General features: G+C 36.1%; 1 protein-coding gene across 2 annotated transcripts in view; it reads left to right on the plus strand.

Annotated features, from left to right (window-relative positions):
- The window catches only part of SMURF2 (SMAD specific E3 ubiquitin protein ligase 2), a 117,809-nt gene that overhangs the window by 91,434 nt on the left and 12,633 nt on the right, over positions 1-13,742 (plus strand). The window contains exons 9-11 of one of the 2 annotated variants that reach the window (XM_082373691.1): positions 2,228-2,312; positions 6,085-6,243; positions 12,512-12,704. In XM_082373691.1, coding sequence (XP_082229817.1) covers positions 2,228-2,312; positions 6,085-6,243; positions 12,512-12,704 — 437 coding nt within the window. The remainder of the gene's footprint in view (positions 1-2,227; positions 2,313-6,084; positions 6,244-12,511; positions 12,705-13,742) is intronic. The other variant, XM_082373692.1, reaches the window with a different exon arrangement.

Consider the following 13,742-nt stretch of genomic DNA (forward strand, 5'->3'; position numbering starts at 1 on the left):
ACTTTTAAAGAAGTTATTAATCTGGGTTTAGGAATTCTGCATGAAAATCAAAGTAAATGTAAAACTCCCCAACTTTGAAAAGTCTTTGAAGTGGTAGAAGACTAACAACACTTTGACTTTGGACTAGTCATTTAACCTTAACCTTTTTGCCCAGTTACAATGAAATGAGATGAATGATACCTCTCCTTTTCACAAAGGTATTGTGAGAGGCATATGAAACAATGTGAGACTGCTTTGTAAACAGGCACTGTAAAAAGTGAGATGGTGTTTTTCTTGATAATGGCAATCTGAAGTCAGACTTGTAATTTTCTAGACGTGCATATTTAGAAATAATTTAAAAAGCATATTTCTGATGGTATTTATATATTGTATTTGTATTGTCTATAATTTTGTGTTATCTGAGTGATTGGGTTATTGTAAATGATTTAGTCACTTCTGTGTTTGTGTAAAAGTACTATAATCTTATATATTTCCTAAATTTTAGAATTCCATGTGAAAGATGACATGAATCTTCTCATAGTTGAATACAGAACTTCCTAAATTAATTGCAACTTGTGAACTCTTGTAGTATGACCTCAGCTGTTCTCTCCTCTCTTGCTAAAAGCTTAACCAAGTTACTTAACATCCTTGCCCTTTCCACAGCCTCTAGATAAACAGTTCTGGGCTGATGATGACACCTAGTGACCAACATTGGGAATTGCCTGATCTAACTTGTATTTTATTTTTACTCCAGAATGTTTTTTGAACTTACACAAATGCATCATTCTTACTTTATTTTTTAAGTATTTTAACTATTTAATTAAAAAAAAAACCCCAATTTTTCCATTAATTGAGCTAGGCCACACAGGTTAACTTAAAGCACAGTGGTTAGAGCATGGGCTTGGGAAACAGAGCTGGGTTCATATCCTGGCTTTGCTATATATTAGTTGTGTGATGCTGGGCACATTATTTAACCTGTTTGAGCCTCAGCTTTATCTTCTATATTATAAAGTGGGGAAAATATTATTACCAACCATGTAGATTTGTTGCAAGAAATAAATGAAATTTCATGAGAAGTTAAAATTTAGCTGTTATTATTAATGTCCAGACCTTAGAATCAAGTATCTCCTGGCATTCTTTTTAATTGAGATTATAAGGCAAGTGGTTTGGAGTGGGGGTAGTTACACTTTTACAATATTTGTGTGATTTGGATTAAAAAAAATTTTTTTTGTACAACCAAAACATAGGAGTAAAGTGGGTACCAAGGCTGAAATTATTGCAGCTGTCATCTAGAACCAGGTTTAAACATTTTTACATTTATAATTTTAAAAGTTTAAATTGATTTTTATTACAGGTTTATAAACAAATTTATACTAATAAATATTAGCAATAGTTTTATTGTTTCGTATATTGGAATTTTTCATTAGATTTTGTTTTAAAAAAAAAAAGGTAGTTCTGTTGCTTGAAAACATAAATAAAGACTAAAAACCACCATTGAAGAAACCCTTTCACAGATTCCTTCTCTTTGCCCTGGCCTCCTCACTCTCTTCCCAAGGGCTTTGACTTAATTTTACCTGCGGCTTTTTTTTCCCCATTAGGCATATGTGCTCTTTAGTCTTCCTCCTCCTAACTTGATTATTTTTCCATCATTGCTTCTTTTAGACTATAGGGTGTCTCTTCTATATTCCATCTTTTTTGCTTCTAAGTCCAAATGTAGTCTTGAGAATACACCTCTCTCAAGGAAAGAAAAAACATAAGTTTTGATATAAAATTAGGCATAATTTAAAAAGCATTACCAGCCTGCAAACTCTTTGAAAGTTTTTGCAAATCCCTGAGAATCTCCGCAGAGTTGGTTAGCCTCTTCCTCTGAGCCCTTCTGTTTCCCTTAGGCTCCACATTTAAGACAAATAAAAGATAATTTTTTCATGTTTGTTTAATTATTGGTACTGTGACAGTATTGTTTTCTATTTTCCATTGCAACATGTTTAATATTTGAGCCACATTATAAGTGTAGTTGGCTTTTAAATAGCTGGGCTGTGACCCTCACCACCATTTATAAGACTGTTTCCAGGAGAAAATGTGTTCTGAGTTCAGAACAAGTGATTTGTAAAGCAGTTCTTTTGTAATAAAATAGATTGGTAATTTGGAGAGTTTACCTATTAATATAATATCATCCTAGTGTTTATAGCTGTTTTTGATTTGGACATTCTGAATATGTTTTTATTATTAGTGTTTCTTAATTTTACAGAACAGAGGACAACACAACAAGGTCAGGTGTATTTCTTACATACTCAGACTGGTGTGAGCACATGGCATGATCCAAGAGTGCCTAGGTAAGAACATATTCTAAATACCCTTCATACCATTGAATATCCATTTCACCTAGGATTTATTTGATTATTTAATCTTTAACTTCTTAAAATAGATGATGTAAAAGTTTGGCTCTTTCTCATCATATTTTCAGTTTGACATTTAGTAGAAAGTCCTACTTACGTCTCTGCAACCCTACCCCAGTGCCGTACCCCCCAACCAGTCTCCAGTTCCTCTCCCCCTGCCCCTTAAAAAAATCGAGGCAAAAATGTGGGTCTTTTAGGAATTTGAAAATTGACCTGGGGAAAACATACATACCCTTACAAAAACATACATACCCTTTTTTTTTAAGGGTAGTAAATTGATATTTTTATTTCTGGTTAGGCTTTTTAAAAAATGGTTTGTTTATTTTAACTTTATATAAGTGTATTCAATCTTCAAGTTTCATTTTAATGTAGAAAAGGAATAACCCAATTAACATAAATTAATTTTAAATGCCAAAACTTGTATGTTTGAATTGCAGGCCTTGTTGAATGCATTTACTAACCAAAATGTCAACTATCTTTTAACTTTAAGAAGATGGAATGACACAAAATCAATTTAGTAGTTTAACACAGTTTCTGGTACATTTTAGTATCAAATAATACATTTTAAACCACTAGCTATTTTGAATTATTTTCTACTGAACAGATGGAGAGTGCCAAGTAGTCCAGTTGAAGCTGCAAAAAAAGGTTGAGTTCTAAGTGACATTCTAAATCAGCTTTGTAAGCTATACATATGCCTTTGTTGGATGAGGATATTTTATATATTAAGTGCAATATTCCTCTCTTCAAAAAAAAAAAGTCCTATGGAGGGTCAAGAGATCTTTTTCTGACTAAAGTTTGTACTCAGAGCTCTACTTGTCTAGAATCATGTTTTTGAATTAAAAACAGATGTGACTAGCTGATTTTGGATTGCTTTGATACTCTATTTATAAACAAAGCTATTATAATGAAAATGTTTTCTTTTTTTTTTTTTTTTTTGGTCGCGCTTTGCGGCTTGTGGGATCTTAGTTCCCTGACCAGGGATTGAACCTGGGCCCCGGCAGTGAAAGCACCGAGTCCTAACCACTGAACCGCCAGGGAATTCCCAAAATGTTTTACTTTGTGATAGAGCTTAATCAGAATCTTTTGAGGGTGGCAGCTAAGGAAATGTGTTATCATTAATTATTGTATCAAGGTTGCCATTTCTGTGTCTTCATAATATAAGCTGTTGATTTAAAAAAAAATAGTGGGGAGGAAATTTTTGTTTTATTAATAAGCTCACTGAAAAAAATCTAAGTGCCTAACTTTTAGAAATAAGAGTTTTGATATGTAAATTATGAAAAGAAGTGTTTTGGGTTCTGTTTATCAGGTTGAAAGTCAGTAATGAACTTTTCTATAACATAATTTAAAATCATTGGAAGGAAATGTTTAGAAGAAAAATGATTTTTTAAAAAAACTGAATGATTTACAACAGTGTGAAAGCTGATCTTGAGCTGCCTTTTGAAAGAGTGGTGTGTAAGCTGGCGTCGGAAGTTGAAACAGAGAGATTTTGGCACCACAGTGGGCAGTGTTCTTATTCCTAAGGAAACAATGTTGGTTTTTCATTAATGAATAAGGGGTTTCTATAAAGATTTAAGAATATTTCTTATTGAGTATTGAATAATGACTTTATGAAATAACGCTTTGGATTATATTTCTTTTCTTTAGTCTCTATGCTCCAAATAATTATCTTAAAATATATATCTTTTGTTTTGGGGGATCCTTTAGTGAATATGTCTTTTGTATGGAGGATCTTTTATCAAAGCAGACTATAAATATTTAGATTCTATTAAAATATCATCACTATTCAATCAAAGACATTTATAAAATAGTGTCACTCAGACACTTTAAAACTAACTTTATGTAAAGATATCCAGTAAACTTAGATTTATCTGAGAAGTACCATTTTAGAATGTTCTGTATTTCTCTTTAAAATAATGATTAATGCTTTGTTATTCACTATATTGCATACTGACTATGTAGTCTTAAAATACAGATCTGTATTACTTTTTATGGCTGTATAACATACCATTTTCCTTTAATCATTTCCCAGTTCCACATAAAGAGTGTTCCCAGTTTTCTGCTTCTCATCAATTCTTTAGAGCCCTCCCATGTATGACTATAAATTTATAAAATTCTAAATAAAATGATATAAAATGAAATTCTGCATTACATCAAAAGCATTATTCATTCTTTGATTACAAAGAATGATAATTGTTTTTCATTTCTAAAAGTTCCATTTAAAAAAATCTATCTGTTCATTCTTAATAATCTCTCAGTGATAGTTTGTCTTTGTAATTGTTCCCTTTTATTATTTGTTTTAAACATTGCATATCATAGCTATTCTTTTTGATCTCTGACAGTACTTGGGGATCTAATTCCGTGGTTTTGTTTCTACTGACTCAGTCATCATGAATTCCTTTCTGAAGTGTTTGGTGATCTTTGATTGTGAGTTTGATTTTAATTGGTTGGAGTTCTGTGGACCTAAAGTGAGAATTTAGGAATTTTTCCTGGAATCACTTCATCTTTCCTTTGAGTTCTCAGTGGGGAAGTTCCAGATTTCCTTTTCCAACCTTGCTGCTGGCCTGAGGCTGAGTTTCCCAATTAACCACTACCCTCTGGCAGCCCCCCACTCTGCCTGTCTGCCACTCAGGTACCAGCTCCAGTTTAATTCACTTAAAAAAAATTTGAGGAGGATTCTTGGAACTTTTTCCTTTGCCTCTTTTGAGACTAGCAGTGTCTCAGAATAGTGTGTTCTTTCCAATCTTTAGTTCTGTAGCAGAAGAATCTCTGGGGCACCTATAAGCACAAGTTAAAAATCATTGTTCCAACAAATCTCTGGGTGCCCATCATTACGTTTTCACTATGACCAAGAAGAGGTTATTTCAGGAAAACTTTTTTTCTAGTTTAACTTTGAAAACATAATTTTTATGAGATTTGTCATTGTAATTATTGGTTACAGTTTAAATTTATATTAGACATGCTGCTTTTATTTCATTCTTTAAAGTTCTATAAATCTTTGTCATATATAATAGTATTTTAAGAATGCATGATATAATAACAGTGGTCTTTGCTCCAAAAAGCAAAAAGTCTTTTTGTTTTTTTTATTGTAGCAGTAAACCTTAGAACATTCTTCCTAAGGTGTCTTAAACAGGTTCTTCATTCACTAGCTTTATATCTTTCAGAATTCAAAATGGAGTAGTTATCCTTTAAAATATATACTGTGGTTATTTTCAGGATCACAATTTCAATAACATTTCCAGTTCTGCTTTGTTGAAGAGCTTAAAATTAATCATGGAATGAACATTTACACAAATTTTATGGTGTAGTAAAGAAATAAATAATTGAAGGGAAATTTTAGAAAACATTTAATTCCTTATATCACTGACATTTGGAAAACAATATTTTGTCAGACAAGTATTGAAGTACAGTTTATGTTGGCAAATGTTGTGATTGCTTTTATATTAATTTAAAACCTGAATTACATTAAAGCCCAGGAATGAACTCACTAAAAATGTAGGCCGTGTGATAAGTTTCTGAGCCATCTATGGATTGGGCTTTGAATATGCAAGTTTGTTAAACCATTGGGAATTAAAGATTCCAGCTGAACGTCTCAAGTTTCTGAAACAATACATTTTCTCAGACTTCATGGAATTGTTCTGTGTCATTTACACTTGCTTGGCTCAGCAGGCCCAGCAGTGAGGTATTTTTTATTTTATATTTGTTTTTGCAGGGATCTTAGCAACATCAATTGTGAAGAGCTTGGTCCGTTGCCTCCTGGATGGGAGATCAGGAATACAGCAACAGGCAGAGTTTATTTCGTTGACCATAACAACAGAACAACACAGTTTACAGATCCTCGGCTCTCTGCTAACTTGCATTTAGTTTTAAAGTAAGTTTTTGAAACAATACATGTTCAAATACGAGTCTGAACAAGAGAAGACTGATAGATGCTTTTTGTAATAAATGTGATAGAATGTCTGCTCTCTTCAATTATAAATCACTTTTGTTGAACATAATTTTATATAAGAATATGACAAATTTTACTCTCATGTTTGGGTATTTTAATCCCGCTGTGCTTAAGTAGGAACCTGTCCTGAAATGTTAGGAAAAGGGTATGTATCAGAAGTGCACCGTAGCGCACCTGCAGAGACAGGCTACCTTATGGGGTGGATGGATTTTTTCCCTTGAGTGCATCAGAAATAGCTCTAGGACAGCTGAATCTATCCCAGAAGATTTTCTGATGTGTCAGTTTTGTGCTTCAGCTTTAACGCATCTTTCCCATTTGCAGGACTTAGACAGTCATTCTTACAAGTCTTTGTGAATGGGCTTGATGTACCCTGGGGTTTTTTTAAATTATTAAAATACAGTTGATTTACAATACTGTGTCAGTTTCAGGTATATAGCAAAGTGATTCAGTTTGCTATATACATATGTAATATATATATATTTCAGATTATTTTACATTATAGTTTATTACAAGATATTGAATATAGTTCCCTGTGTTCTATAGTAAATCCTTGTTACTTATCTATTTTATGTATAGTAGTTTGTATCTGTTAATCCCATACTACTAATTTATCCCTCCCCACCCTCCCTTTCCCCTTTGGTAACCGTAAGTTTGTTTCCTATGTCTGTGAGTCTGTTTCTGTTTTGTACATAGATTCATTTGTATTATTTTTTAGATTCCACATATAAGTGATATCATATAATATTTGTCTTTCTCTCTCTGGCTTACTACACTTAGTATGATAATCTCTAGGTCCATCCATGTTGCTGTAAATGGCAATATTTCATTCTTTTTTTATGGCTGAGTGATATTTTAGAGTGTGTGTGTGTGTGTATACTTGGGTTGCTTCCATGTCTTGGCTGTTATAAATAGTGCTGCTATGAACATTGGGGTGCATGTATCTTTTTAAATTGGAGTTTTCATATTTTCCAGATATATGCCCAGGAGTGGGATTGCTAGATCATATGATAGCTCCATTTTTAGTTTTTTTTCAGGACCCTCCATACTGTTTTCCATAGTGGCTACACCAATTTACATTCCCACGAACAGTATAGGAGGGTTCCCTTTTCTTCACACTCTCTCCAGTATTTATTAATGTAGACTTTTTGATGAACTGTGGGTTTAAAAAAAAAATTCAGCTTTATTAAAATTTAATTGACACACAATAAATTGTACATATTTAAGTTTTGACATATTATATACCTGTGAAACCATCACCATAATGGGGATAGTGAACATATCCATCACCCCCGAAAGTCTCCTCCTGCCTCTTTGTAGCCTGTTGGTAGTCCCTCCTCCCATCCCTTCCCTAGTTTCCTAAGGCTGCCGTAACAAAATAGCACACACTGGGTGGTTTATAACAATAGAAATTTATTCTCTTAAAGTTCTGGAGGCTAGAATTCAGAATCAGGTTGTCAGAAGTGTTGGTTCCTTCCCGTGGCTCCAAAGGAAAATCTGTTCCATGCCTCTCTCCTAGCTTCTGGTGGTTGCCAGATACTTTACTGTTCCTTGACTTGTGGACACATTATCCCAGTCTTTACCTTTGTCTTCATGTGGCCTTCTATGATCTATTTTATCCACAAACTTCTGCCACCAAGTGTGTGGGTTTTTTCCTCAAATATTCCAATTCTCCACGTCTGCGGACACCAGCGAGGTGTACAGCACCTGAATTCAGTCTAATACCACCTGCAGTTAGTATCAGGCCTCACAGGCTAAGGGCTCAGTCTCACAAGACTGTTCTCACTTCTGATGCCATTTATAAGTCCCAAGCCTCCCGTATTTCTTGCCAACTGGCTATAAATCGAGTTCTCATGACTCTCTCCTTGGGTTCAGTAATTTTCTAGAATGGCTCACAGAACTCAGGGAAATTATTTCTTTACTATTACCAGTTTATTATAAAGGATGCAACTCAGAAACAGCCACATGGAAGAGAGGCACAGGGCAAGGTATGGGGCAGGGGCTGCACAGAGCGTCCACGCCCTCTCCAGGCGCTTCGTCCTCCAAGCGCCCTCAGCGTGCTCACCATCCAGAAGCTTTCTGAACACTGTCGTTTAGGAGTTGTTATCACACAGGAGTGATCGATTATTAACTCAATCTCCAGTTCCTCTCCCCTTCCCCAGAGGTTGGGGGATGTGCCTGAAAGTTCTAGGCTTCTAATCAAGCCTTGGTCTTTCTGGCGTCCAGCCTCCATCCTGAAATTATATAGGGGCCTAGCAAGTCACCTCATTGAAACGAAAAATGCTCTGATACCCAGGAAATTCAAAGGGATTTAGGAGCTTCTGTGTCTTGTACTGGGGACAAAGACCAAATATTAGAACAGAATACACTCCTGTCACCTGTGTCACTCAGGAAATTTCAAGCATTTTAGGAGTTCTGTGTCAAGAACTGGGGACAAAGACCAAGGTATATTTCTTATTATGCCACACTTTCTTTCCTGTATGTCTGGGTCGAAATTTACCTCTTCTTATAAGGATACCAATTTATTGGATTTAGGGCCACCCTAATCCAGTGTGACCTCATTTAACTTGATTACATCTGCAAAGACCCTATTTCCAAATAAGGTCACATTCACAGGTGCCGAGGCTTAGGACTTTAACATTTTTTTGGACACAGTTCAATCCACACCCCATCTTCAGCCAACCATTGATTTGCTTTTTCTGTCACTATACATTTGCAATTTTTAGAGTTTTAGATGAGTGGATTCATACAGTATGTACTCTTTGCTTGGTTTCTTTTACCCAGCCTAATTATTTCAGATTCATCTCTGTTGTTGTATGTATAGTTCATTTCTTTTCATTGCCGGGTGGTATTCCATTGTATGGATAGACCTCAGTTTATTTGTTTACCTGTTGATGAACATTTGGAATTTTTCAGTTTGGGCCACGACTAAACTGTTACGAACATTCGTGGGTTTTTTAATTTTTGGCCACGCTGTGTGGCATGTGGGATCTTAGTTCCCCGACCAGGGATCGAACCCGTGCCCCCTACATTGGAAGTGTGGAGTCTTAACCACTGGATCGCCAGGGAAGTCCCTGAACATTTATGTTTAAGTCTTTGTGTGGACATATGCTCTCACCTCTCTTTGATAAATAAATACCCAGGCTGCATAATATCATAGATTTATGTTTAACTTTTTAAACTGCCAGATTTCTTTCCGAAGTGATTGTACCATTTGACTTTCCCACTAGCAGTGTATGAGAGTTGTAGTTGCTCTTGCTAACACTTGGTATGGTTAATCTTAATTTTGGACATTCTAATAGATGTGTAGTGTTACCTCATTATTGTTTTTTGGGGTGGGGGGGGTCTGTGTTGGGTCTTCGTTGACAGGCTTTCTCTGGTTGCGGCGAGCAGGGGCTACTCTTCGTTGTGGTGCGTGGGCTTCATTGCGGTGGCTTCTCTTGTTGTGGAGCATGGGCTCTAGGCAGGCAGGCTTCAGTAGTTGTGGCACGTGGGCCCTAGGGCGTGTGGGCTTCAGTAGTTGATGCACGCGGGCTCAGTAGTTGTGGCTCACGGGCTCTAGAGCGCAGGCTCAGTAGTTGTGGCACACGGGCTTAGTTGCTCCGCGGCATGTGGGATCTTCCCAGACCAGGGATCGAACCCGTGTCCCCTGCATTGGCAGGTGGATTCTTAACCACTGCGCCACCAAGGAAGTCCCTCATTATTGTTTTAATTTGCATTTCTCTAATGACTAGTGATGTTGAGCATCTTTTCATGTGCTTATTTCCATCTGTATATCTTCTTTGGTGAAATTTTTTGCCTCCTTTTTTAAAAAAACTGAGTTGTTTGGTTCTTTTTGACTTTTGAGTTTTGAGAATTCTTTAGATATTTGAAATACAAGTTTTATGCCAGCTGTATGCTTTAGAAAGATTTTCTCCTAGACCATGACTTGTCTTTTCATTTTCTTAACAGTGTCTTTTGAAGAGCATAAGGTTTCTTTGACATTTCAATGAAGTTCATTTTATCCATTTGTTCTTTTATGAATTGTGCTTTGGGGATCATATTTAAGAAATTTTTGCATAACACGAGTAATAAAAATTTTCTAGTGTTTCAGAAGTTTTATGGCTTTAGGTTTTACATTGAGGTCTCTGATCCACTTTGAATTAAAGTTTTGTATCTTTAAGTTGGTATACACAAGTTTTTTTTGTTTGTTTTTTGTTTTTGGATAGGATTAATACAGTTGTTTAGAGAGTATTTTTAATATATTCTGTTTTGACTTATATATGTGTGTGTGTATTAAAAAAACACCTTTTTGGCTTCCCTGGTGGCGCAGTGGTTGAGAATCTGCCTGCCAATGCAGGGGACACGGGTTCGAGCCCTGGTCTGGGAAGATCCCACATGCCGCAGAGCAGCTGGGCCCGTGCGCCACAATTACTGAGCCTGCGCGTCTGGAGCCTGTGCTCCGCAACAAGAGAGGCCGCGATAGTGAGAGGCCCGCGCACTGCGATGAAGAGTGGCCCCCGCTTGCCACAACTAGAGAAAGCCCTCGCACAGAAACGAAGACCCAACACAGCCATAAATAAATAAATTAATTAATTTTTAAAAAAATCTAGGTTTAAAAAAAAAAACACCTTTATTACAATGTTTTATGAGAGTAGTAAATGGCGATTTGTAATTTTCATCAAAGCTGCATTTTCTTTGGATAGTTACACATTCTAGGTATAAAATTTGGCCTGGTACATAAGAATCACTGTATGTAAAGTAAGTTTGGGTGATTTGTTAGAGAACTGAAAGTTACTTTTGTTTATTTTCTCATAGCTACCATTGCCCTTTACCTTTAGGTTAGGAGATTGTACTCTTGTCTGTTGTGTGTAAAATTAAATTCCAGGGACTTCCCTGGTGGCACAGTGGTTGAGGGTCCACCTGCCAATGCAGGGGACACGGGTTCGATCCCTGGTCCAGGAGGACCCCACATGCCATGAAGTAACTAAGCCCGTGCGCCACAACTACTGAGCCTGCACTCTGGAGCCCACATGCCACAACTACTGAAGCCTGCGCGCCTATAGCCTGTGCTCCACAACAAGAGAAGCCACTGCAATGAGAAGACTGTGTGCGGCAGCGAAGAGCAGTCCCCGCTCGCCACAACTAGAGAAAGCCTGCGTGCAGCAACGGAGACCCAACGCAGCACCCCCCCCCCAAAAAAAAATTAAATTCCAACTGAATCACTCAATGTTTGCATAGATATCAATAGTGAATTATCTGACTTTTTATTTCCTGACGGTTTATTGGAATTAACTAATTCATTATATCATAAGATTCTTTTAAAAAATTCTTAGATGCAACTTATATTATTTTTGCCAGGAGAATAAAAATATCTCTAGGCAATGTGCCTTTAAAAATTATTATTATATTTCTGCTGTACTTGGGAGATTATTTTAGTGTATTTGTGGTAAACCATATATGTGCAGTTAGAAGTCGCTTTAGCACAACAGACAATGTGATTGTACTGAATGCCACTGACTATAATACTTTAAAATGGTTAAAATGGTAAATTTTATGTTACGTATATTTTACCACAATAAAAAGAAAAGTAGGGACTTCCCTGGTGGTCCAGTGGTTAAGACTCCACACTTCCATTGCACGGGGCACGGCTTCGATCCCTGGTCGGGGAACTAAGATCCTGCATGCCGTGCAGCGAGGCTGAAAAAAAAGAAAGAAAAGTAGGCACTTTATAAAACGTTTAGACTTGTTTGTAAAGTGCTCATTTCTCTGTGCCAGTAACTTGCTGTGACCTCCCACATTCCTGTGGTCTAGACTGTAGCGTGCATAGGAGAAGGGGTCCCTGCCAAGCTGCCAGTTCAAACTGTCTCTTCCAGAGAGACAGACTCTAGATAACAGGCACAGGGTTTGGCCTATGCCTGAATTTTAAAGGGAGAGATGGTAAACTACGCAGAAGAAATGGAAACGGTATTTGAGAAAGTTGTTCTCAGCAGCTGTATAAAAGTTTTTTGAATAAAACTCTGTTATCCACTTCTGTAAGTTCCAAGAAATAAACTTTGGAGCTAGTTTATTGTTGTCAAAAATGTCAAGCTAAGAATATAATAAGGTCTAGAAATGCTATAGGTATACTTGGTTTAGCGTAGGATGCTATTTTAAATATGTAATTGCAATCTCTCTTGTTTAAAATACTTCAGTAATATTTGTTTACTTTTAGTCGGCAGAACCAATTGAAAGACCAGCAACAGCAGGTGGTATCGTTGTGCCCTGATGACACAGAGTGTCTGACGGTCCCACGGTACAAACGAGACCTGGTTCAGAAACTAAAAATTTTGCGGCAAGAACTTTCCCAGCAACAGCCTCAGGCTGGCCATTGCCGCATTGAGGTTTCCAGGGAAGAGATTTTTGAGGTAAACTTGCAAGTCTTGTTTTAAAGTAGAGAAAAATTAATTCAGTGATGTACTCTGTTTTCCAAGTATATTTTGGGGGACTCATATCTCTTCAGAATGGGAGAATTTTCGTTAATGTCTTTTTTACTTGTGGGAATAAAGGCAATAATATTGGAGAGATTTAATACATAAGATAAACATTTAAATAGGATGAAGTGTGAGATGTTCTGATTGGGGCAGCTTGGTCCTTGCAGTTGCAGATACTTATTTGTTAATGAATTTTAAAAGACCACAGATATTATCCATCCCTTATTTTCTAATTCTTCCAAGAGGTTAGGGACTCTTAAATCAAAAAATCATTACTGTTGGACTACTTCCTTAATTTACTGAAAATCTTCCTTTCTAGTATATCCTTTTATCTTTGGATTTATAGCTTTAATAGCAACTTCAAAGTTCTTACATAATAAATGGCAGAGGTCCAAGGCAGGGGTTTCCCTCTTATTAGAGTGTTCTGGGACAAAAGATGTTTGGGAACTTTATAATCCTTCTCCCAAAGGATGAACTTTTTTCTCTCAGGACCATTCTGACCTTGTTTGTAGTCAGTCATTTGTATTTTTAAAACAATAGAAAGTTGTCTGTTTAGTGAAGATCACATTAATGATTTTTCTATGTTCTTTGAAACTTTCTTTTTCTTACCTTTACTTTCTACTGGTGTCTGTGACCTAGAATTAGATCAGCTAACTTAAAAAAAAGTGGTACTTCTATCAGATTCTGTTTTTTAATGTGAGTGGAATCATTGCTGTGGTTCATAGGACTTAAATATGGAGCTTTGCATTTAGTAGGCTTTTAATATAATATTTATCAAAAGAATTGGTTTCAGTAGTACAGTATTAAGCTATATCCATTTTGTTTTTAGAAGTTCCATGAGGTTTCAAACACTTGGAGTTTATCCATTGATTTGATTGTTGAACAAATTCTACCTTATTTAAATAAACATGTTTTGTAGGTGGAATGGAGGGAGAGTTTAAATAACAGGTTAAAAGCACCTAGTAATAATAG

The sequence above is a fragment of the Balaenoptera borealis genome, assembly GCF_965194805.1.
Source record: "Balaenoptera borealis genome assembly, chromosome: 20".
NCBI classification, from domain to species: Eukaryota; Metazoa; Chordata; class Mammalia; order Artiodactyla; family Balaenopteridae; genus Balaenoptera; species Balaenoptera borealis.